At 44.0% G+C, this 26,221-nt stretch overlaps 1 protein-coding gene across 7 annotated transcripts; it reads right to left on the bottom strand.

The window, feature by feature from the left end:
* Positions 1-1,377: 1,377 nt before the first annotated feature.
* Positions 1,378-25,368, bottom strand: SDR42E1 (short chain dehydrogenase/reductase family 42E, member 1). 7 transcript variants are annotated; one of them, XM_083451939.1, is made up of 4 exons: positions 12,546-12,757; positions 5,731-5,831; positions 3,486-5,069; positions 1,378-3,112 (listed from the first exon to the last, which is right to left on the bottom strand). In XM_083451939.1, exons 2-3 carry the CDS (start codon positions 5,826-5,828, stop codon positions 3,974-3,976), a joined length of 1,194 nt encoding a protein of 397 aa, XP_083308065.1. In that variant the 5' UTR covers positions 5,829-5,831; positions 12,546-12,757; the 3' UTR covers positions 1,378-3,112; positions 3,486-3,973. The 7 variants fall into 7 exon arrangements, with proteins under 7 accessions (XP_083308065.1, XP_083308066.1, XP_083308064.1 ...); XM_083451940.1 differs by lacking the exon at positions 12,546-12,757 and adding an exon at positions 9,933-10,510; XM_083451938.1 differs by lacking the exon at positions 12,546-12,757 and adding an exon at positions 9,686-10,004.
* Between the last annotated feature and the right edge of the window lie 853 nt (positions 25,369-26,221).

The raw sequence follows: 26,221 nt of genomic DNA, 5'->3' as shown, positions 1-26,221 counted from the left end.
TGGGGAAAGAAAGAATACACTTCAAATGCCAACATTTCCAGTTTTATCCATTTCTACTTGCAGCTGTGCACTGATTTCAACAGCACACACACACTCTCCCCCTCCCACCTTTTTTAAAAAATACCCCCCCTCCCAATCTTTTAAGCCACGCTTCAGATAATCTATATTTAGCACTAAATGGCACGCTAAATTTTAGAAACATTATGACATAGTGCTTTGGTTCAAATAATTGCTGGCATTATCTATGCCCGATCAGACAGAAAAAGACAACAAAGGCTAAAAGAGCATCAGCTTAAACCTGCCCGGTATCTGTGATTCCCCCCTCCTCTGCTAAAAGGAAAGTGCTACAACGATGGTTCCCAAACCATTTTGAGCCATTTTGAGCTGGGATTGAGGGGGCAACTCCCATCTCTTGCGGGGGTGCAACTAGTGCCAGCATCGTCCGTTAAGAGTTTGGGTGTAATCTTCGATACCTCCCTCTCTATGGAGGCGCAGATTACAGCTATAACAAAGGCGGCTTTTTTTCATCTCCGCCAAGCTAAGCAGTTGGCTCCTTATCTCTCTCGCCCTGACCTAGCCACTGTGATCCACGCGACGGTCACCTCCAGACTGGATTATTGTAACTCGCTCTACGTGGGGCTGCCCTTGAGACTGACCCAGAAACTCCAACGGGTGCAGAATGCCGCAGCGAGACTCCTTATGGGGTCGTCACTGCGAGATCACATTCATCCAGTACTATATCAGCTGCACTGGCTCCCGGTGGAGTACAGGATCAGGTTTAAGGTGCTGGTTTTAACCTTTAAAGCCCTATACGGCCTAGGACCCTCGTACCTGCGGGACCGCCTCTCCTGGTATGCCCCACAGAGAAACCTACGGTCTGCAAATAAAAACATCCTGAAGGTCCCAGGCCTCAGAGAGGTTAGGCTGGCCTCAACTAGAGCCAGAGCTTTCTCGGCTGTGGCACCAATCTGGTGGAACGCTCTGTCACAAGAGACTAGGGCCCTGCGGGACTTGACATCTTTCCGCAGGGCCTGTAAGACAGAGCTGTTCCACCAGGCCTTTGGTCAGGGCGCAGCCTGACCCCCTCCTCTGGCAATCTGCACAGGGTCCTGCTTGCTGGTTGCCATCAATTTGTTTCTGATTGATTTTATGGTGAAAAGTTTTTAGAATGTCGGATTGTTTTTATTGTTGTTAGCCGCCCTGAGCCCGGCTTTGGCTGGGGAGGGCGGGGTATAAATAAAATTTATTATTATTATTATTATTATTATTACTGCACCCTTGGTTCCATAAACTCATCCCCAGTGCTTCCCACCCTATAAAAACCACTATGGTTTGCGCAACCCACTAAAGATAACCATGCAATAAAACTCAAAACAATAACAGTGATTTGCACATTTATTCAAGGTTGAGTTAAAACGATTTAAGTTTAATTAATTCAATAAAAGTGACAAACTTGATCCAGTGATATCAGCTTTTCAAAGTGTGATAGTCAGTTACACTTTCATAGTCCACCTGCTGTCCCCTTGCCTCTCTGCACCTGCCTAGTTATCCCATTGCACCCAGGGGGCAATGCCGCCCAGCTGGGGAACCACTGTACTACGATAAGCATCTAAATGCAGCCCTCAGGTGGGTAACCCTCTTTTGCCCGACATGAGCCCTGATTGGGCATTTAGGAACACATTGACTGTAACTGGGTAAGGCAAGAAAGTGGGGTCATCCATATTTACGTACTGGTGTGCGGTCCAACAGTGGGGTAGGTCACATGACTCCCCCGCCCTCCCCCAATGTCTCACATTACAGTCACACATTGCCAAATGCCTCAACAGAGCTGTTGCCAAAAACTGCACCACACACTGATCCTATAAAAAGCCGAAGGGGATGAATGCCTTTGCCAATCAATTTGCTTTAAAAAAATCAAAAATAGAAATACCCATTTACCTCCCATCTGAAACATAATCCCCCATTAAAAACTTTGGGGGCTTAGCGAGAAACAAGCAGAGTTTTCAGCCGGCTCCAGATTCCGAAACGCAGAAGTAATTTAAGAGGCTGCAAGCCTGGGATTTAACGTTATCAATACGGAGGCTCACTCCAAATGTAAAAATGGCAGCTCCCTAGATTATAAATTTAAAGTCTGCTTGATATTTCCACTTGGTGCTATAACAGGCAGAAGACGGAAAACAGCAGCCTTGTAACTGCCGTTCCAACATCATTCATCTCCGTGTTCGACCGAAGTCCCTTTTGGCTTACACTGTTTAAGTTAAGGCTTTTATTTATTTATTTTTCTGTTTCCAGAAAGAACATTGCAAGCAAGGGAACATGAAACAAGCATAAAAGGAGAAGTATTTACAACAAGGGCGCTAGGAAGAAACTTTGAAGCTGTGAGTTTGCTGGAAGAGCGATTAGAATACCCCCTGTAGGCATCAGCCAGCAAACAGGTGTGTTTATAATTAAACATCAGCAACAAACCCATAAACCTCAAGTTTTGCCAAGTGTGAGGCTCCGCCAGTTATTAGATATAACACCTTTTACAAGTACTCCAAGAGGCAAAATATTACAGACACAACAAAAAAAAGGGGTTCCCAAATGATGGACAGCGAGCTTCAGGTTGCCTGTGAATTTACAATCAAGGATGGGAGAGGAAACAATCACCGCATTCGTACTGATGTTTAATTGTACTTTATCGTCTATTTCTGATACAGCATTTTATTTTGAGACAAGTTGCATTGTTTGGAATTCAAACCTTAATTCAATTAAATGTGATAGGTAAAAAAAGAAATTAAAATATCATACAGTGTCTTGCACAGCCCAATACAATTGCTACAAAAGGTGGGGGGGGGGGTCATGAAGTGCTGCTCTAAAACCCACAGCAGTTTTCAGGTGGTCCATGGAGGAGAAAGGGTGGTGCAATGTGTTTAAACGTGGTTTGAGCCACATTGGGCCATCTAGCTCAGCACTGTCTGCACCAGGCGTGGGGAATCTCAGGCCCAGGGTCTGAATGTGGCCCTCCAAACCTCTCTATTCGGCCCTCAGGACTTTCCTGGGGCCGTACTTCTGTGCCTGCTCTGCCTCCACCTCAAGTGGTTTTGCTTGGCTGGAATGCATATTTGCTTGCCTGGGTAAAGGTAAACGTAAAGGTACCCCTGCCCATACGGGCCAGTCTTGACAGACTCGGGTTGTGCGCTCATCTCACTCTATAGGCCGGGAGCCAGCGCTGTCCGCAGACACTTCCGGGTCACGTGGCCAGTGTGACAAGCTGCATCTGGCGAGCCAGCACAGCACACGGAAACGGTGTTTACCTTCCCGCTGGTAAGCGGTCCCTATTTATCTACTTGCACCCGGGGGTGCTTTCGAACTGCTAGGTTGGCAGGGGCTGGGACCGAACGACGGGAGCGCACCCTGCCGCGGGGATTCGAACCGCCGACCATGCGATTGGCAAGTCCTACGCACTGAGGTTTTACCCACAGCGCCACCCGCGTCCCGCTTGCCTGGGTAGAGGGCAACAATCCCAAAGAATCCTGGGAACTGAAGTCTCCCTTCCACAGAACTACAGTACTCAGCACCCTTAGCAAACTACAGTTCCCAGGATTCTTGTGGGGGGGGGAGTCATGTGCTTTAAATGTATGTGTGGATCTGCCTTAAGATGTTCCTACACCCGGGTTAGCAAAGAAGGGTTGATTCCCAACACGTTATTTTACCAGTGTTAAAAGAAGTACAGCGGTACCTCAGGTTACATACGCTTCAGGTTACAGACTCCGCTAACCCAGAAATAGTGCTTCAGGTTAAGAACTTTGCTTCAGGATGAGAACAGAAATTGTGCTCTGGCGGCACGGCAGCAGCAGGAGGTCCCATTAGCTAAAGTAGTGCTTCAGGTTAAGAACAGTTTCAGGTTAAGTACTGACCTCCGGAACGAATTAAGTACTTAACCTGAGGTACCACTGTACAAAGAAGCTTGTCTCCTTGCTAGTATCTCCCATCAGAAGGCTCTGGGAAACCAGGAAAAGATCACCACTGCAAACAGGAGGACAAGTACCATGTCCCTAAATAAATGTTTTGCAGTGTACCTCCTGGACTTATGGACATAGCCATGAGATTTAAACCACTCGACTGATTCGTTAATGCTGTGTGGACATGGTGCGTACCCCAGCTCCCTCTTGGCCTTTTCCAGGCTGAAATAATTAGAGACACCACTTTTGTAAACTTCTGTGCGAGTGAGGAAGGGCTGGAAGTTATATAAGCGCCCAACCACGGAATGTACCATCTCAGTGAGAAATGCGAAGTAGTAAACAACAGACAGAGGGAGGCGGTAAGTCGGAAAGGGGAAGCCTAAGCCTTCTACAAAAGGCCGGAAAAAATCAAAGTTGTTGATTGGTCTGCCATCTGAAATGAAGTAAGCTTGACCAGCTGACCTGTGACCCTTACTATCTCCCAGAGCTTCGGAAGCTAAGATGTGAGCTTCTACCAAGTTGTCCACATGTACAAAGTCCATTAGGTCTCTGGGATCTCCAAACAGGAACTGAAACAAGCCCTGTTCGAGGTAGCCAAGGATCCTCGGCAGATGTCTCTGCTCTCCAGGCCCATAGATGGCGGCAGGTCTCAAGGCACAGGTCCTCAGCAACCCTCGCCCTCCCCCAAGGGAGCTTCCATTTGCTTCCAGAACTTTCATCTCAGCTAAGGCTTTGGTCCTCGAGTAATGGTCAGGGTGGAGATGAAGAGGGAAATAAGGCAGAGACTCATCCCCGTTTTCGATCGCTTGGCCCCCAAACACCACATTGTAGGTGCTCGTGTAAACCAGCCTTGAGACGCCCACTTTCTTGCAAGCTTCAATTATGTTTTCTGTCCCCTTGAGGTTGACGTCTTCTATCAGTTTTCGGTTCAGCTGCTCCCGGCCAGACATCCCATAGGAAGCAATATGGAAGACGCAGGTTGCACCTTGGAGTGCCCTTTCCACTTCAGAGACCACACGGATATCACCCTGCACAAATTTCACTCCTTGTGGCATCGGTTGGATGGGCTCGGTGACATCAAAGAGGATGACATCTACTCCCTTCTTGGAAAGGGCACCACCTAGGCTGGAATGTGATAGGCAATCCAATCCAAATAATAAAATATATGACTTTGAAACAAACACCTTACATCAAATAAGGTAATATTCAATACCAGTTAGAATATATTATTGCGCAATCAAAGGAACTCTCAAAACATCAGCAAATAATAATAATTAAACAGAAATCTACCTAACACCCCCCTGTTTTCACTCAAAGGGGCTTTTCATGGTTTTACTGATAATAACTACGTGGTCTGCAGACTTTCATCAGTAGACCAACCCAACCTAAGCCTCCATTGATTGAACTGGTGGGAATCAAAATTATGAAATTACTAGGTAGCACATCTGCTTTACATGCAGAAGGTCCCAGAGTTCAAACCCTGGCATCTACAGGTAGGGCTGGGAGAGGCTCCTGCCTGAAGCCCTGGAGAGTTGCTGTCAGTCAGTGCAGACAATACAGAGCTAGATTTTGAAGATTGAAGTGGGACCTTCTGCATGCATCTATCACTGAGCTACGGCCTTTCCCCATAGCTGTATAGTGTATGTGTGCACAAAGAAATGTGTGTGTGTGTGTGTGTGTTGGTGCGGGGAGAAAGATATTAAAATAATAAATTATTTAAAACAAACATATTGCTTCATTGCTAAATATGATTGCTCCATGTGTCCTAAAATAAAAGTATACTAACCGGAAACCAAAATAACCACCTCCTCCTGTAATAAGGACTGTTTCCTTGACGGTGTTTTCTGCATCCATGCTGTGCTTTTTGCTGTTACTTCCAGTCATTCTCTATAAATAGATAAAGATAACACATCATAGCTGTTATTCTAATAATACAAAAAATAAAACGATGCCGTGGCTCTTAATAGCTCATGAATTGCAAAACCTGCACATTACAGGATTTTGTTCCGAGCGATTGCTCCCTCCAGATTTCCCCAATGCCATTTTAGATGTGTGCATATATATATATTTGTGCCCCCCCCACACACCGACCATATTTTTCCATGTATAAGATGCCCCCATGTATAAGACGACCCCTATTTTTTTGAACCCAAAATTAACAAATTAAATTGTTTAGCATTTTTGGGGGGTGGGGGAGGTCACTTCCGCCAATCGCTCACCCTCCTGCCTGCCACTGCAAATCGCTTGCCACAGCCACTGCCGATAGCACACCTCGTCGCAGCCGCCAATTGTCTGCCAGCTCACCGCCACCAACAGCCCACCCACCCACTTGCCACAGCCACAGCCAATCACCAGCAGGCCTTGCCACAGCCGCCAATCGCCTGCCTAATTGCCGCAGCCACCAATCACCCGCCCAATCGCTGCTGCCATCTCCTTCTTGCGGCTGCCATTAATCGCACATCCCCCCTCTACATTCACTATCCATGTATAAGACGACATCCAATTTTTGTCTAATTCTTTTTAGCAAAAAGCATCGTCTTATACACGGAAAAATACGGTATATTACAACTGACTTGCTGCTTTGGTGCAAAGTGCGCTTAGCCCATTTTATAACCAGAGGCAGCTAGCCAGGTGCAAACAGAGTATGAAGGGAGGTTGCCAGCACCTGTGAGGCAATCGTAATTTCCTCGAACGTTCTGGAGCTGAGTAGCACTCTATAGGTTGCCAAATTGGAACCAGCCTTGCAGAAGAGGTTGGAAGAAGCATTCTTAAAATATAGGGAGGAAATGAGGACTTAGCATGCTCTGTGGGCACAGGGTGCTGAGCATCTACTGGGGTGAAAAATGGGGGAGGAGGAAATGAAATGGCATGTTCTGGAAAAGGGTGTTGCTCTCTGGTGCCTCAAACAGGAGCCTTCCACACTGAAAGATTATGTTGCATAACCAGCACCGCTATCTTTTCCCAGCAACCAGTGCTCAGGAGTATACTGCTGTCCACACAGAAGTTGCCACCCCTGCACATAGGCTAAATGATTTGAGCGGATTGTCAAATAGGTCATTTGAGGTTCAGGTCTGCACTAGGTCTGCAATCCTCTGCATGCTTATTTGGCAGTGGCTCCCATTACTATCCATAAATAATGCAGTCAAGTGAACATGAATAGAATTGGGTTGTGGGCAGCCTTAGACAAAACACTATTCTCTTGGCTTCAGTTTCCCCCCCTCAACATCTGTAAAATGGGAACAATAGTACTTATCAGATATCCATCCATTAGATACCACATCTCATAAATAGCTAAAATTGTGTTTATTAGTTAGGTGTGTCACTTTATAATATTTCCAGGGGAGTTCACAATAAAACAATAACAACAATTTAATAATATAGGGTTGCCATATTTCAAAAAGTGAAAATCTGGACACAAAAGTTTTGCCCAGAAATCAGCAGTAAAGAGTACGTATTGTGCTATCTCTCCCAATGTTTTAAAAAGACATCTTGCAAAAACAGATCAGTTGCTATCACTCAGCCTACTGGACCTCACAAGATTGTTGTGAAGATAAAATTACCGTAGGTGGGGGAGGGAATGCAATATTGGTCAAACTGGGTCTACCACTTCTCTGCTTAGCACAGAAAGCACTTAACAGGAATAAAATCCACACTAAAGTGCTAAATCTCAAAGCCCTAACATTTCACCCATCACTATCATACCAAAGGACCTTTGTCCATTATTATCAATCTGATATTTGAAGAATCCAGGATAAGCCATGAATTGCAATAGCACTCCAGCCATAAATGGAAAACTTTAGATATAGATGAGAACTGGTGGTTTATCAAGCATATCATGAGGTCCTTGAACATGAAGCAAGGTTGATGATTGGAGTCTACGGTAACTGCTAGACTTTGCTATCTTAGGGTGGACTACGGTCAAACACCAGCAAGTTCAGATTGTTTTCTTTCTTTTTCTTTCTTTCTTTATTTTTACAGTTATATCCCACCTGTCCTCCAAGGAACTCAATATGTCATACAAAGTTCTCCTCATCTCTATTTAGCCTCACAATGACCCTTTAAAGCAGTATCATAACACTCTGAAAGAGGAGGGAAGCAGAACTTCTTCTTCTGTAGCGTGTAAGACCTCTGGGTGGGAATTGTAGTGGATCAGTCCAATGAATACAGTAGGATTACACTTGATTGCATCATCTGAATGGGACTGATGGAGATACATTTCTAAAACCACACTTTTTCTACCCACTCACTGACCGTTTAGTATCAGGTGTTTATTAAGAGGACGGTTGCACTTAAGGCCATAATTGAGGTACTCTGCACAGTATCAATTCAAGGGAGATCTGAGCCCTGGCATCGAAAACAAATCCTAGGGCCAAATCCAAATCCTTCACAATTATTATAGTTCATGGCTTTGTAGAGCCATGACATGAAAAAAAAATTTTTTAGCACTGGTGCCAAATTCAAGCTCCGTAGTAATTCCCAATCGTCTCTTCACCCCACACCCTGCAGTGGAACCCTAACCTTTTGCAACACCACCCCCTTGATTCCATGAACACATCTCCAGTGCTCCCCATCCTATGGAAAGTATTTGTTTAGGATACAGTGGTACCTCGGGTTACGGACGCTTCAGGTTACAGACGCTTCAGGTTACAGACTCCGCTAACCCAGAAATAGTACCTCGGGTTAAGAACGTTGCTTAAGGAGACCACAGATTCACTGAAGACTGGAGCAAATTTGTAGACTATTTGAAAAGTATTTGCGATGAACAATTAACGTTTGTAGGTTTGCAAGAGGCTCTGTGAAAATAATATTAGAAATATTGTAAAAAAGGGAATAAGAGGGAGGAGGGTTTTTAATAAAAGGCAATATTAGATTAAGAAATGCGGAAGAAGGATTAAAACGGAGGAATTGCAGAAGAGCTGAGGGAAGTCCAAAAAAATGTATCTGTGAAAAATTGTGTTATGTGTTTTTATATTTTTGTATTGCAAAATGAATAAAAATAATTTTTTAAAAAAGAAGAACGTTGCTTCAGGATGAGAACAGAAATTGTGAGGCGGCAGCGGGAAGCCCCATTAGTTAAAGTGGTGCTTCAGGTTAAGAACAGTTTCAGGTTAAGAACAGAGCTCCGGAACGAATTAAGTTCTTAATCCGAGGTACCACTGTACTGGTTTGCACAGCCCACTATAGGAGATGATTAACACAATAGAATTCAAAACAGTAACAGTTAATTGCACATTTAGTCACTACCCAAGTAAAACTATTTTATTAATTCCACGGAATGGATGGACTTGATCTAGTGATGGCAGCTTTCCCTGCATCTCCCTTGCCTCTTGGCGCCCCCCATGCCCAAAGCCCCGCAGAAGGCGGAGCCGCCCACTTAGGAAACTACAGTACTGTACAGTACTTCTCTACAGGCTTGCTCCAAATAGGCAAGAGGGAGCACCATAACGCCACCTTCTGCAAAGCAGCCACAGACAAGCCTGAACGAGGAACTTCCCAATGCAAGCCCACTCCCCAATTCCGAGGAGCCTGCATACCCCCTTCTCAGTTATTTAGCCCTCATTAAAATCTGTGCAATACGAGCTTGGATTTGTGGGGAGGAGCTATGAACGAAACGGACCGCGCTGAAGACTGGGGCAATTAAAAGAGCCAGTTCACTGGATTCCTCCCCTCGCCCCGCTCTAGAGCAGTAGGGTTTTCCCCCCTCCGCCCCACACGGGGTCTGATCTCCCCTACTCCCTTACCAAACAAAGTTTCTGACTTTCTCCTCTTCGCAGTGTGCGATGAGCGGTCTTTCCCGCCCCATCACCCCATATGCCGGCTCCTCCCTATAGGGAGGGCGCGTTACGAAACCACCCCCTGCAGAATTATGCACCTTCCCCTCGCATCCAGGCACGCAGGGAAAGGAAGATCTGCCTATCCCCACTCCGTGCCGACTGGACCCTTTAAAACAAAGCAGCCGCGCCAAAGCACGACACTAACCCTTCTCACGCTTTTATCTCTGCAGTCTGAAACCAGCCGGCACTTCGCTGGTTTCAGTAGCGCCAACATGGCGCCCTCCATAGCGGATATTTTCCGTACAGCAAGATGTCTGAACCCGAGGACCGGGCTTTCGTACAGCAAAACGGTGCTCTCTACTCGGGATAATGTCGTACAATAAGATGCTAGCTGCTTTTGTTTATGCTATTATTATTGTTATGCCTCCTCCTATGATTATTTGCTGTTGCTTCTCTTTTTATTGTTGTTGCTCTTTGTTTCTGATACTATTGTATTATTTTGTTAGTTATTTCTTCTGCTACTGTTATTACTTGCTGTAGCTTCTTTAGTTTTTATTGTCATTTTTAAACCAGTTTATATATTATTCAATTTTCTGTTTTACAATTTAATGTACTCATTTTTACATCCTTATGATATCAATGACTTCCCTTATCTTTCCATGGTTCATTTTACATATCATAAATCCATTTATATTTTACAAAAACTATACCATTCAGTATTCCATTATTACATCCATCAAAACTTATTTTCACTGTTGAATTTATCTTAATGCTGCCAGCGTTTTCAGCTGTGCACAGTTATTTCCCACATATTCAATAAACATTTTCCAATCTTCTCTAAACATATGTAACATATGTTATTGTTTTCTTATTCTATATGTCAAGTCTGCAAGCTGCGCATATTCTGTCAATTTAAGTTGCCGTTCTTTGGCTGGGACCTCTCTCATTTTCCATTTTTGGGCTAACAAAACATGGGCCCCAGTAGTATCGTACATAAATAACGTTTTTTGACACCTGGGAATTTCAATCTGAATTATCTGGTTTTTGGAGGAAAGTACTTTTAAACATTTTTTTTCAATTCATTATGGACCATTTCCCAGTACTCTTTTATTAAACCAATTTAGTATGTTTTAACATCTGATTCTAAGTCAGATTTAATTATTACTTTTGAAAGTTTAAAATAGGTTAAAATAATAAAATAATTCCTTCTAGACAAGAGTGGATACAAAAATTTACTGAATATGCTGAATTAGATAGCCTATCTGAAAAAATAAAAAATAAACCGAGAATTGAATTTGTATCAAAATGGGAGGCCTTCAGAACATATCTTTAAACAAAATTATACCATATTAAAATCTGTGGCAGCCTTTGAGTGATCCCAGCAGTTTTTATTAATTGCTTATATAAATATAAACATTCATAAATTGTGAAAATATTAATATAAAAATAGTATTTTGATATGGCAGTAAATTTATGTAAAAGAGTTAAGGAATAAATGGGAGGTCAGGTATAAAAGATAACGAGATTGTTATTTTTATTGTAACATGAAATTGCAATCACAATTTTTTGTCATAATTTTTATCTTATTAACAGATTGTGTAAATTTAATTTTCTTTCCTTTTCCCTCCCCTCTTAAGTTGTACCCCTTTTCAGGTTGTTGGGTTTTGTTTTTGGTTTTTTTGTATGTAATAAGCATGGAAATAAGCATGGGAAAAGATAAAACAATAAAAAGGGGGAGGAATCTGATTATAAGTCAGCTAAAGACTACCAAGTGCTTAAGACCAACAAATTAAATAATAATAATATTCTAGTTTGTTTATTGTTATGAAAACTGCTTTGAGGGTCCTGCAAAATAACAATAATGTAAATAACAAAAATAACATGCAGACCTTTAAGGCATTTTACCATCAGCCCCAGCGAGAATATCCAATGTTCAGGAATAATGGGAGCTGGAGTCTACCAACATGTGGCCACAGGGTTCCACATCTGTGATCTAACGGATTAATCAGCTAAGGTTGCAATCATGTACACACTGAAAGGACAGCAATCCCTATTGAATTATTTGGGGATTACTTCTGAGTAGACATGCCTTAGAATCATAGAGTTGGAAGGGACCCAAGGGTCATCTAGTCCAACCCCCTGCAATGCAGGAATCACAGCTGTATTGCAGCCCACATTTCTTAGAATTTACTACACATTTTTAACAGTGCTTTTAGGGCGCTCACTAATCCTTGCAGCAAGCCTATATGCTGTAAATCAGTATTATTATCAACAGGTTGTAAAGGAGCATAACTGAGTCTGAGAAAAAGAAGCAGCTCATCAACAGTGGCCGAACCACTGTTCACAGGGCCAAAGATTAGGTTTCTTTGGCTTCTTCCCCAGGGTTGGGCAGAGGATGTGACAGAGGGATCCTCAATATCTGGAGTCTTGTCACACAGAAAAGTTGCAGGCACCAGTGGACCAGTCTCTAATTTAATACATTTATCCTGGTTACTATGGGACGTGGGTGGCACTGTGGGTTAAACCACAGAGCCTAGGACTTGCCAATCAGAAGGTCGGCGGTTCGAATCCCCACGACGCGGTGAGCTCCCGTTGCTCGGTCCCTGCTCCTGCCAACCTAGCAGTTCGAAAGCACGTCAAAGTGTAAGTAGATAAATAGGTACCGCTCCGGCGGGAAGGTAAACGGCGTTTCCGTGCGCTGCTCTGGTTTGCCAGAAGCCACATGACCTGGAAGCTGTACGCCGGCTTCCTCGGCCAATAAAGCGAGATGAGCGCCGCAACCCCAGAGTCGGCCACAACTGGTCCTAATGGTCAGGGGTCCTTTTACCTTTATCCTGGTTACTGAGGAAGAATGAAATGTGTGCCATCTTGATCATCTTGGAGGAAGAGGTGGGATATAAATGCTAATGATGATGATGAAGATAGTTTTGGATTCTGCCCATGGCAAACAGTGTTCACCGGGATTGCCATCTTCCTGCTCCCCCGTCCCCAGCAGAGTTCCTGTGCTTTCAGCATCTGCTTCATAGACAGATATCCAACTGCGGCAGGTTTTTTCCTTGCACTGTTTCCACACTGTGGAAACAACCCCAGTTGACTTTTTTTGCTTTTTTAAGCCATGGAAAAACCTTGAGTGGGTGCCAAACAGCCTTTACTCTGGAACGCAACAGGTGGTGCTATTGCACCAGTAAGATGAAATAATGATTATTCTCTGCAGCTGCTGCCTTTACGCTTCTCAGATCCAAAACTGCATTGGGGGGGGGGGCAAACAGCCCAATAAATGAAAGAAACGGAATAGATTCGAGTTCGGGTCTGGAATAATGTTGGAATCACCAAACAGACCTACTTGGCTCAGGTGTGTGGACAATGAGGGCACTTGGGAGGTGAGACTGTGGAATGAAGGTGCTCCCAAAGTTGGAAAGGTTGGAAATAATATCTGAAAAGAAATGAATACCAAAAAGAAAAAGAAAAATCCACATAGGTAAAGGTAATGAGACCCCTGACCACTAGGTCCAGTTGTGACCGACTCTGGGGTTGCGGCGCTCATCTCGCTTTACTGGCCGAGGGAACCGGCGTACAGCTTCCACATGTTGTTGTTTAGTCATTTAGTCGTGTCCGACTCCTCGTGACCCCGTGGACCAGAGCACGCCAGGCACTCCTGTCTTCCACTGCCTCCCGCAGTTTGGTCAAACTCATGCTGGTAGCTTCGAGAACACTATCCAACCATCTCGTCCTCTGTCATCCCCTTCTCCGAGGGAGATAACTTGGATTTAGCACGTATCTCCTGAGAACAAAAACCGAGATAGGCTGTTAATAAAGCAGAAACGCTTATCGTTCCATCTATCTTGCTTCTTTGGAAAACTTTCAATCAGGTAATAAGAGAAGAGTTATTGGTTTCCTGCTGATGTGCATTCAAACAAGTACATTCAGAGCTTCAACAATTAAAGGTACAGCTTTCTGAATTAAAATTTGGAGACATTCTCCATTCCAAAAAAAAACTGCTGGAGCCGACCAAAGGCTTATCAAGTTCACCATCCTCTTTTCACACCTCCCAAACCAAGAGACAAAGTGAAGACTATCTAGCCTTTGTTGTTGTTGTTGTTTAGTCGTTTAGTCGTGTCCGACTCCTCGTGACCCCATGGACCAGAGCACGCCAGGCACTTCTGTCTTCCACTGCCTCCCGCAGTTTGGTCAAACTCATGCTGGTAGCTTCGAGAACATTATCCAACCATCTTGTCCTCTGTCATCCCCTTCTCCTTGTGCCCTCCATCTTTCCCAACATCAGGGTATTTTCCAGGGAGTCTTCTCTTCTCATGAAGTGGCCAAAGTATTGGAGTCTCAGCTTCAGGATCTGTCCTTCCAGTGAGCACTCAGGGCATAAACTTGGATTACTGTGATGTTAAAAGGTCTGCCTTGGATTTGTATCAAGATCATTCTATCATTTTTGAGATTGCATCCCAGTACAGCTTTCGCCACTCTTTTGTTGACTATGAGGGCCACTCCATTTCTTTTACGGGATTCTTGCCCACAGTAGTAGATATGTTGGTCATCCGAACTGAATTCGCCCATTCCCGTCCATTTTAGTTCACTGATGCCCAGGATGTCAATATTTATTCTTGCCATCTCATTTTTGACCACATCCAACTTACCCAGGCTCATGGTTCTTACATTTCAGGTTCCTACGCAATATTTTTCTTTACAGCATCGGACTTTCCTTTTGCTTCCAAGTATATCCGCAACTGAGCGACCTTTCAGCTTTGGCCCAGCCGCTTCATCAGCTCTGAATCTACTTGTACTTGTCCTCCGCTCTTCCTCAGTAGCATGTTGGACGCCTTCCGACCTTAGGGGCTCATCTACCAGCATCATAAGTTTTATATGCCTGTTGTCTTTGTCCATGGAGTTTTATTGGCAGGGATACTGGAGTGGCTTGCCGGTTCCTGTTCCAGGTTTGGTCAAAACTCTCCACTATGACCTGTCCATCTTGGGTGCCCTGCTCAGCATAATTCATAGCTTCTCTGAGTTATTCAAGCCCATGATCCATGAAGGGGCAGCTTCCACATACATAGTTCTAAATCCACATGGCTAAATAATGGGTGTTGTTCGACTCCAGCTCCCATCATCCCTGACCATTGACCATTCTGGCTGGGTCTGATGAGAGTTGTAGTTCAACAATGTCTGGAGGAACACGGGTCCCCACCCACCCCAATGGACTTAAAGTCATACTTAGAGTAAAAAGGTAAAGGTACCCCTGCCCGTACGGGCCAGTCTTGACAGACTCTAGGGTTGTGCGCCCATCTCACTCAGGAGGCCGGGGGCCAACGCTGTCCGGAGACACATCCGGGTCACGTGGCCAGCGTGACATCGCTGCTCTGGCGAGCCAGAGCCGCACATGGAAACGCCGTTTACCTTCCCGCTAACAAGCGGTCCCTATTTATCTACTTGCACCCGGGAGTGCTTTCGAACTGCTAGGTTGGCAGGCGCTGGGACCGAACAACGGGAGCGCACCCCGCCGCAGGGATTCGAACCGCCGACCTTTCGATCGGCAAGCCCTAGGCGCTGAGGCTTTTACCCACAGCGCCACCCGCGTCCCTAATACTTAGAGTAGTCTGGTTTAAATAAATTGACTTAAGAACTGAAGATGAGCCTGTTGAATCAGACCAGTGGCCCATCTAGTCCTGCATCCTGTTCTCACTGTGGCCAACCAGATGCCTGTGGGAAGCCTGCAAGCTGGATGAAATATACTCAGAGTCGAGTGAAATATACTCGGAGTCGAGAATGGATTTCATGCTCTTTATTCAGCTCATAGTAGTGAGAAGGAATGGAAGTTCCCCCAGAATGTCTGCTTTATATACATTATTTACACAATGGGCCCCACGTGATTGGCTAATTCTCCTGTAGGCCTATTCAACTCAGTACATCCTATTCAACTCAGTACATAACACTGGACATGAGAGCAATAACACTTGTATTATTGATTCCCACCAATTTGTACTCAGAGACATAATGCTTTGGATAGTGGAAGTAGAACATAGCCATTATGGCTAGTAGCCTTTGATAGTCTTGCCCTCCATGAATTTTAGTGGGGAAGGAGAGCTGGAAATAATGCCAATATATCTGGCAGCCAATGTGCCCCTTTGGCTTCTGATAGTACATGGGTAATATGGGTTTAAAAAGCCCAGGACCCAAATGGCTATGGTGGCTCATTTACCAGAAGTAATGGATTTAGTGTTAACTCTGCAAGTGTATACTCGATTCTGACCAAACTAAGCCTAGCTTTTCAAAAAAAAACCTCAAAGCTTTTCACAAAAAAAGAACAAAACAACAAAATTATCTGCCAAAAAGCGTCTTTAAAAACCTATTTAAAACTTTCAAAAATAATAATTAAATCAAATGTAAGATTTAAAACCTAATCAAAGCACATGGCAACATTCCACATTTCTGGATAGGCTCGCCTAAACAAAAATATTTTTTATCAGGTGCTGAAAAAGGTATTGTGAAGGTGCCTGCCTGATATCAATAGTTCCAAAGTGTGGGTGCTGCCACACTAAAATTCTATTTCTTACAATGGCACAAGTATTATGTGGCGCATGTAACAGTGCCAGTTTTGCAGAGCTGAGTGGTCAAGGAGATATGTGTGGGGTAAGGCAGTCTTGTGATTTTGCCAGGACCAGGCAGGCAAAGACAGGATTAATGTTGGATTAATGTTGTGGTTGATGTATATCCAGCTGCGATGAGCTGCAGAACAGAAGGCCATGAAGTACAGTAATTCCTTCTTCCTCTCTTCCCATGTGCAAGTAAAAATTAATAAAGCCACTAAGGCTACAATCGTATAATCACTTTTATCTGGGAGTAAGTCCCATTCAGTTCAATGGCTGTTTCCTCTGAGTGGACATGCTTAAGCTTGCATTAAAAGCAGCTCATAGGTCTCCTACCTGATAGATATTTCCACACTTTCCTCTCTGCTCAGCTTTTGGGAAATGCATCATGTCATCCTGCCAGGAATCCTTTGGTCAAAGATAATCTTCTTTGACCGCTTAAGGATGGATTAATATTATCATTTATCTTGATTGTTACCCTGCCAGGTTCCTGTATGCATAGTCTCTACTCCATATGGAAAGAATTTGTTAAGGCTGATAAATGTCTTTGATCTATACATTGAGCAATGTTTAACTCTTTGTGGGTCAGAACACAAGAAGAGCCTGGCTAGACTGGACCAGAGAGATATCCAGTGTCGGAGAACTTTAGACTCACAAATTACGTCCTTTTCTTTTCTCTTGCATGACACTGGGGCTTCTGTCAAATTTGTATTGTGGGATGGGGTGGTGGTGTTAATCTGGATGATGCCCTGAGTCCCTTCCAATTCTTGGGATCCTGTATCTGCAGGGGTAGAATGTATAAGAGCAAGCTTGCCAAACCAGTCCCTTTATCTAAGCATCAGTTTTGGCTGTTTAGTTAAGCACCACCATCAGCATAACCAAAGAAGTTTCTCTGTACCACAAAACAAATGGGTGGGTCTTCCCCTTAACTGGTTGCTAGTTAGGTAAACAATAACCAGAGTGTGTGAGAACTGAGCTGGAAGCAGCTGGAAGCTGGAGACACATAGACATGTTTGTTATATACTGAATCTAAAGTTGTGACTAAAGGAGAAGGAAGATCTGTTGGGGTGTTAATACTGTGAGGCCCTACATCCCCTACAGCTTAGGTTGTATAAACGTACATAAAACCATATATCCTAAAGACAATATAGTCTCCACTGACCATTCCAAGGAAAGTAAACCTGGGTAAGAGCCTGGAAACCCTGGATTCTCTCACCACTCGGAGATTGGGGCAGCAGTATTATACACACGCCTAGGGCTTGCCGATCGAAAGGTCGGCGGTTCGAATCCCCGCGGCGGGGTGCGCTCCCGTTGCTCGGTCCCAGCGCCTGCCAACCTAGCAGTTCGAAAGCACCCCCGGGTGCAAGTAGATAAATAGGGACCGCTTACTAGCGGGAAGGTAAACGGCGTTTCCGTGTGCGGCTCTGGCTCGCCAGAGCAGCGATGTCACGCTGGCCACGTGACCCGGAAGTGTCTCCGGACAGCGCTGGCCCCCGGCCTCTTGAGTGAGATGGGCGCACAACCCTAGAGTCTGTCAAGACTGGCCCGTACGGGCAGGGGTACCTTTACCTTTATTATACACTTAACAGTGAGATGCTGACTGTGCCAGAACAGAAAATTGTGGTTAGGCTTGCAGTAAGGCTGGAGTGGGAATGTGGAAAGAGGAACTGATGGACAGTGGAACAAAGAGAGCAGCAATTAGAGACACTTTGCCCATGTTTGTTTGTTTATTCAATAAAATTTATATACCACTGGATTGTAGAATAAACCCACAAAGCAGTTTACAAAAAAGATAAAACAAACAAACGTCATTAAAAATGTTACAACCATAACTGAAAACCCATAGAAGGTTAAAACAGCAATAAAATAGACTAAAACATATTAAAACTCCTACAAACTTTCTAAACATCTTCAGCAGGCACCAAAAGAAATATAATGAAGGCACCTGCCTCATATCAATAGGCAGGGAGTTGCAAAAGTGTTGGTGCTGCCACACTGAACAATCAATTTCTTACAGATGCAGTGCAAGTATTATGTGGCACCTGTAATAGTGGCAATTCTGCCAGTCAAAGCAGTTGAGTGGGCATATGGATGGGGTAAGACCTAGGTAAAGGGGTCCCAAGTTGTTAAGGACTTTAAATACTAATAGTAACACCTTGAGCTTGGCCTGGTAACAGATTGGCAACCAGCGCAGACATTCTGTGCCAGCACAGTCTTTAGCTGGGATGCAAAGATCCACCCAGCTCCCCCAAATTTAGTTTAGCTCCCAAATTAACTTTTATTATGCTTATGTCAGACACCACGCTTACGCCTTATCTCTTGTTTACAAAAGAAGGGAGGAAAAAGAAAGAAACTTTTTTATTTGCTCATTTATTTACAATACACTTATACTTAAGTATACACCACCACCACACTTAAACTTATAAGTATTGTTTAGGCACCTACTTAGGAGAAGCATTAGTCATGTCAAAAGTGCCGCTGACCCTGCTGCCACATAGCAGCTCAATACAATATGTAACACAATATTTTGTGGTAAGAGTTAATTTCTCGTGCAAGGCGCCGTTGTGAATGACAAGCGCCGTCACTGAGTCTGACAAGCTCTGCCATTGTGAATGACAAGCGCCGCCACTGGCGCGGTGCATCTTTGGTAAATGAGTGCACAAAGTCGAAAGTCCTTTAGTGAAACAGTAGGTATACATTTCAGTAATACCTAGGTACATATGTATTTTGTTTTTCTAGCTTGATCAAAATTATTTATTATTTCAAAACAGTTAGGTAGTTAAGAGCTTAGGTGGTTTCAGCGGCGGGCGCTTGGCGCCCCCCAGAATTCGGCACCCGGGTGCCCCACACCCCTTGCACCCCCGGGTAAAGACGGCCTTGTTCTGTGCTAACTGCAGCTTCCAGTTCAAGCACAAGGGAAGCCCCACATAGAGAGTGCCACGGTAATCAAATCTTGAAGCATCTAGTGCATGAACTACTGTGACCAGGTTCTCATGGTCCAGAAATGGCCATAACTATAGAAGCAGCCACAGTTGGCAAAAGGCACTTTTAGCCCTTTTAGCCACTGAGGTTACCTGAGCCTGCAGTGCCAGAGCTGGATTTCAGAAGCCCCAAACTGTGGACCTGCTCCTTCACAGGGAGTGCAAACCCATCCAGGGGTTTGCGATCTAAATATACACAGGGCACAGAGAGGTGAGATAAACTTCTAGAACTTTGGTTGGAACATTTGGTGGCTATTTTAGAATCATAGAATCATAGAGTTGGAATAGACCACAAGGGCCATCGAGTCCAACCCCCTGCCAAACAGGAAACACCATCAGAGCACTCCTGACATATGGTTGTCAAGCCTCTGCTTAAAGACCTCCAAAGAAGGAGACTCCACCACACTCCTTGGCAGCAAATTCCACTGTCGAACAGCTCTTACTGTCAGGAAGTTCTTCCTAATGTTTAGGTGGAATCTTCTTTCTTGTAGTTTGGATCCATTGCTCCGTGTCCGCTTCCCTGGAGCAGCAGAAAGCAACCTTTCTCCCTCCTCTATGTGACATCCTTTTATATATTTGAACATGGCTATCATATCACCCCTTAACCTCCTCTTCTCCAGGCTAAACATGCCCAGCTCCCTTAGCCTTTCCTCATAAGGCATCGTTTCCAGGCCTTTGACCATTTTGGTTGCCCTCCTCTGGACACGTTCCAGTTTGTCAGTGTCCTTCTTGAACTGTGGTGCCCAGAACTGGACACAGTACTCCAGGTGAGGTCTGACCAGAGCAGAATACAGTGGCACTATTACTTCCCTTGATCTAGATGCTATACTCCTATTGATGCAGCCCAGAATTGCATTGGCTTTTTTAGCTGCCGCGTCACACTGTTGGCTCATGTCAAGTTTAAAGAATCTGAACTGGGAAGGGTCATAGTTTCAAAGCTCTCTTCAGCAAGATCAGGTGCATACATAACCTGGATGGTGAGACGATTGATTCTTTCTGTGTGAGACTTGGACCTGACTATTTTTTTTTCTTTCTTTCTTTCTTTCTTTTAAATCCACAATTTGTTTGTAAACCAAGGTTATTGCAAGGTGACCTGTTTACTGAACATGCATCCTGTTCTGTTTTGCACAACTGTTGCTGGGAGGTTATATGACATTCACTGTTTATTGAGCATTCATTTGTTTGCAGGTAAGTTCAAACATTTGCTATCCCGCACTTTATAGAGCACTTCATCATCGCCACAAATCATCCTGGGTTTGTGGGGAAGCAGGTGTGTTGCATAAAAGTGCCAAGTCCACTTTCATTCTGCATGCCTGAATTTGTCCATATGCAATGAATCCAGGCAGCAACCCAGAAGTGGCTTAATCTTCTGTTTGGATGTCCCTGTTTGGATCCTGTTTCCTGGACATATCTTTCCTAGATGCTAGGAGCCTGTACTTTGGAATTCCGCTGTAGATTGTGTCTAGCTGCGTTTTTCAACTAAACTATGGTGTTTTATAATTAGGACAGCTGGGAATGGAGAATCAGAAAACTGTAGAATTGGAAGTTACCCAAAGGGTCATCAAGTCCAACCCCTGCAATGCAAGAATCACAACTAAGTGAACTTTAGTATACTTTAACCAGGGTGCTGGTAGTATTTTTGGTGGACTAATGTGTCACAAATGCAACCTGAGGTTGGAGATGTACAGCAAGGAAGGCATTGGTTCCAGTCTACAAATGTATTCATTAAATTAATTTATTCAAGAACTTTCAGTCACACGAGACTTTCACACATGCTTTGCAAGGATATTTAACAACAACAACAACAATATAGTTATTAAATATCATTGTTGTGTCTAATAGGTGGCCAGCACCTATTAAACACAACACCTATAGGTGGCTGGTAGCGCAGGAGGGTTGTGAAGCTTCACCCTGCTGCCTGGAGTGTTGCTGCAGAGGTTTGCCAAAAGATGGCTAGTCAGAGAACTGTAAAGTTGGAAGGTACCCAAAGGATCATCTACTCCACCCCCTGAAATGCAGGAATCTCAACTAGATCATACATGACAGATGGCCATCCAACCTCTGTTTAAAAACATCAAGCGAAGAAGAGTCCTCCATCTTCCAAGACAGTCCATTCCGCTGTCAAACAGCTCTTACCACCAGAAAGTTCTTCCTAATGTTTTCAGGATTGCATGATCCATGCATCATCTTTCAGACTACCATCTAAAATAGTTTATTGCTCTTTGGGCAATCAGACCTAGCACATGGACACACACATACTAATACACATGCAACAAAGCAAAAATAAGAATCAAAGTAAGTACATACAGGATACATGATCTGTTGTGAAATTAACCTATACTTCATCCAAATAAGATTCATTCACTGGCTTTCTGCCGGTGTATTTTCCAAACAGTTTTCAGCCTCCAGCCATATCTGGTCACAACCCGCTTTCCTACAGAGGCAAATTAAGGAGTTTGGTTTCACTAGTAACACGTATGAAGGTCCCTACACTTATTTTTGCATTGACCGTGGAAAACAGGAACAAAATGGAAGATGTTCTGGCCAGCCTCAGCTCCAATTATCAATATCGCTCTCATCCTTACTTCCCCTTCTCCTCCCTTCGTCCATAATTCAGGCAGATAGCGATTGTTGCTAAATGAATCTTGCTAAATGAATCCAGAACACGTGCCCATGGTCATATGAAGGAAATGCAATCTATTAATCTGTGGAGTAAAGATCCTCCCTTTGAAACATGAAAGAGTTTTCTTCATGTCTTTGGAGGCCTCTCTCAAAGAGGGTTTTGGGAGAGATCAAAAAAGGAAAGAAATCACCTGGCTCACAAATGCAAGAGAAAGCTCCCCAGGGAAAGGATAAAAGCCTGATGGGAGCTGGGCATCCAACAACTTTCCACTGTAAACTGCCCTGTGATCTTTGTATGAAGGGCTGTATATAATCTTTTAATGAGAAGGAGGAAGATTATGATGAGGAGGATAGAAAGGGAGCCCCATGGTTAGAATGTCAGAGCAGGAGTGGGGACAGACCCAAGTTCAAATTTCCTGTATCACTAGGTTGGACCTTCAGCTGGTCCCTCTCTCCTCTTCTCAGCTTAACCCACCTCACAAAGTGGTTGTGAGGATAACCTGATGGGATGGAGAGCCTTTTCTGCCACTCTGAGCTGCTTGAATGATGAACAGATTGAATGTCTTATCCTAAGTTGGAGCACTGGTCCATCTTATTCAGTTTTGTCAATACTGGCTGGCAGGGACTCTCCAGAATTTCAGTCAGCGCTCTCTTCTAGATCTACCTGGAGATGCCAGGGATTGGACCTGGGATCTCCTGAATACAAAGCAGATGCTCTAGACCATGAGCTATGGCTCTTCCCAAAAACCTTGCTTGCCCTGTGTGAATCTCAAACTCACGACCTTCAAAATATGAGGCTGATGTAACATGCCAGAGAACCTCAATGGGTGACCACCAATCTTCTTTTTAAAAAAATAATAATAATAATAACCTGGAAGACCTCTAGAGTGCCACTGTGGCCCCCACCATCCATGGAAAAATTAGCCTGGAAAGCTAATTCAAAGAGGTGGGGGATAGGGAGAGACCGGGGGGGGGGGGGAGCGGTTTGCCAAAGGGTGACAGTAGGTTACTTCTGAAGTCAAATAAGTGCGTGAAATTAGCCGAGCCATTTCCAAAGCTCAGAAACAGCTTGTGCTATTTTCTGAGCCAGCCTGACGCAAGCCCAGGAGGAATTGCTAAACAACCCTTCATGCAGCGCTAGAATGGAGTAGAAAATGTTTCACTGTCAAATAACTCGGTATTGTAGGCCCCGAGGCTGCTTCTGCCCTAATTTTGGCAGAGAATAAGATCATACCTCCCAATAGTTGGCAGGTGGAATTAGATACACTTGGTGTAAACTAGGAAAAAGATGTCATTTCTCACAGTACGGCAGGAAGAAAACTGAGCCAAGAGCCAGTTCTGCTATACGTTGTGTCCCAAGGAAAGGCCTCTGCCAAAATTTTGCTTCAGAATGTACGGGGCCTTCAGGAGCTCCAGTATGGCCTATTGTACCTATAATACAGACTTATCATGGTTACAGAGCACTTTTAGGGTTCCCCGTAACCACTAAGCTACAGCGTATTATTTTATAGACAGTATAATTAAACTGGAAATGACAAGCAATAATCTTACAAGAGACATTCTGTCTAGTGGATTTGCTGGAGAGCCAGTTCAACAATCTCAAAGTTAGTCAAGTTTGTTAGAGTGGAAAAAGAAGCCTTATATGCACTGATGGTACAAAAGTTACAAGGAACTTTTTTGACCCAAAACACTTCTGATTGCCAAGTGGATTTTTTCATTTATTATATGGGGATCTTTCCAACTTTACGTTTTGTCAGTTTGCATGTCTTAAATCATTTGTGTTAACATTTGCCTAATTTCCATCCTTTTCTCTTCATTGGGGTGGGGCAGGAGATCAGATATTATGATCCTGTTATGCCAGTCCACTTCTAGCCTTGTGGACAAGATAATTAAAGGATGCCACTCCATACTTTCTGATCAGTGTCAGATGCCTGCTGGATCAAGTGCCCATACACAGACTGACTTTGTATTTGTGGTCAACCTCAGGTGGAAGGCATCACTCATATCTGTTAGCCTGCCCCTTATATAGAGACCCAAGAGATGGCTTTCTGAAACCTATGTTCTCACAAGCAAACAGGTACACAGAGGTGGTTTGGTTTCTTTGACAATAATAGCATTGTAACACAGAGAGTGGTCCTCTATGCACTGGCTGCAAAAAGCACGGGGTGGGGGTGGGGGGGTCAGGAAAAAGGAGATAGGTAAATCCGCAGTAAGTTGTGGTTATTTGGAGGTTTAATTTGAAATCAAGTTAGGTTTAAGCTTGTTGGTGTCTCTGGCATATCCTCACTGTTACATCATGGGTGGTGGCTTAAATAATGGATGCATGTTCTGTATTGTTTTATTAATACTATTGCTACAAGTATGTAATAGCCTTCAGATAGAACAATAAACTTATGAACTGAAACCAAAACTGAATTTACTGAAACAACCAACCTACAGTTATCCTTCAAAATAGACATTTCTCTAAATTCCACAATGGTTGTCTACAAGCAAAAAAACAAAACAAAAACTTGTATCTTGTGGAAAGTGTATATAAAAGAGTCATTGTTGTTGTTTAGTTGTTTAGTCATGTCCAACTCTTCGTGACCCCATGGACCAGAACGCGCCAGGCCCTCCTGTCTTCAAAAGAGGCATACATTTGTGAAAATAGTAAACAAAAATATTATATTAGGGTAAATTGCTTCCATAGATAGATAGATAGATAGATAGATAGATAGATAGATGATAGACAGATATGGGGAAATGTCCACTAAAATGCCGAGGAATGGAAGAAATTGAGAGATATCGAAATTGGCAAGACTCATCCATTCTGTTCCTGAGCTCACTAATACTCAACCTTGTGTATCAATATGGCTCTGCATTTCCACCCCATGCCATATTTTCAGATTATAGTTGATAATTACAGCTATTGGACTGATTCCAAGGCTGCTAGTTTCTGCCTGAGCTTTTGGAGGCGTTTCTACCACAGTCCCAAAGTTTGTTCTCTTTTTATAGCCCCAGAAAAGCAGGAACTGTGCTCTGGAGGTATTATTCCAGCTATTTCTCTGCTACAGTTACTTCCCATTTCAAAAGCTTGAGAAATGGAGACGTCAAGAGCTTTTGTCTTCATTGTTCCCTGAACGGACTGTTGCTTTCTTGTAAACTCGTCTGTGTCATTTAAATAGGTAAACCGAATGCTGACGCACAGAAACAGAACAAAGATGTTCACAGTCAAAGACCAAAGACATGGGAAAGTGCCCTTTGTCTCCTCTTCTCTGCCACCAGAACAAAGCTGTGAGAGCTTTATTTGTGTCATCTGAAGTCTCTGCAACTGTGCTTACCTGGGGATCTGCTTTCCAGAGGAGAGAAGCCTCTGGATCTTTAGGGCTGGAGGATGCAGACCATCCCAGGTTTCATCCTTGGCATCTTCAGGTAAGGCTGGGAAATATATCTATAAGAAACCCCAGAGAACTGCAGCTGCAAGTGAACAAAATAGTGTATTCAGTGTTGGCTGGTGAACACTGAGACTGGTAGGGCACAAGGCAGGCAGATGGCGCCAGAACCAATGCCAGGCAGACCCACCACCTGACTGGTTGTAAATAAGAAGACAGACAAATGGTTCTCAGAGTGGTTTCAACAACCAATCCCCCTTCCCAGTGAACTTTGGGAACTGTAGCTCTGGGAGGGGAATAGAGGCCTCCTAATAACTCTCAAAACCCTTAAAAACTGCAGTTCCCAGAATTCTTTGTGGAGAGCCAAGACTGTTTAAATGTATGGTGTGAGTATAGCCTGTGTGAAGAGATACTTCATTTTGTCTGTCTTGAATATCCCCCCATTCAGCTTTATTGGATGGCTCCATTGGATTCCAGTAATATGATAGAACAGGGGAGGGTGTGTCTCTGTCCTTTTTCTCCACTACTGCTCCATTGCAGGCGTTTCTTATAAGCCCATGATCAGTGTGTGGATGTCTAGGAGAAGAGCCAGACCTCCAGACCTCATTCCCAATAATCAGCAAACACCCACAGGCTTGAGTTTATTCCATAAGGCAGGCATAGGGGAAGTCATCACCATCAGTGATCCTGATGGTCTTGGGAACACTGAGATCCAGTGTGGTGTAATGGCCAGAGTACTAGACTAGGACCTGGGAGACCCAGGTTCAAATCTTCACCCAGCCATGAAACTCACTGGCTGACATTGGGCTGGTCACCGTTTCTTGGCCTTAACCAAGAAGAGATGTTGGGAGTGGGAGAGAACAGCGTATGCCACTTTGAGCTCCTTAATGGAAAAGGTGGGATACAAATCTAATAATTAAAATTTAAAGGCAGGGA

This window comes from Podarcis tiliguerta, assembly GCF_965153285.1.
Source record: "Podarcis tiliguerta genome assembly, chromosome: 8".
NCBI classification, from domain to species: Eukaryota; Metazoa; Chordata; class Lepidosauria; order Squamata; family Lacertidae; genus Podarcis; species Podarcis tiliguerta.
Note: the sequence above shows the minus strand (reverse complement) of the source record. Positions and strands in the feature narration are given on the sequence as shown.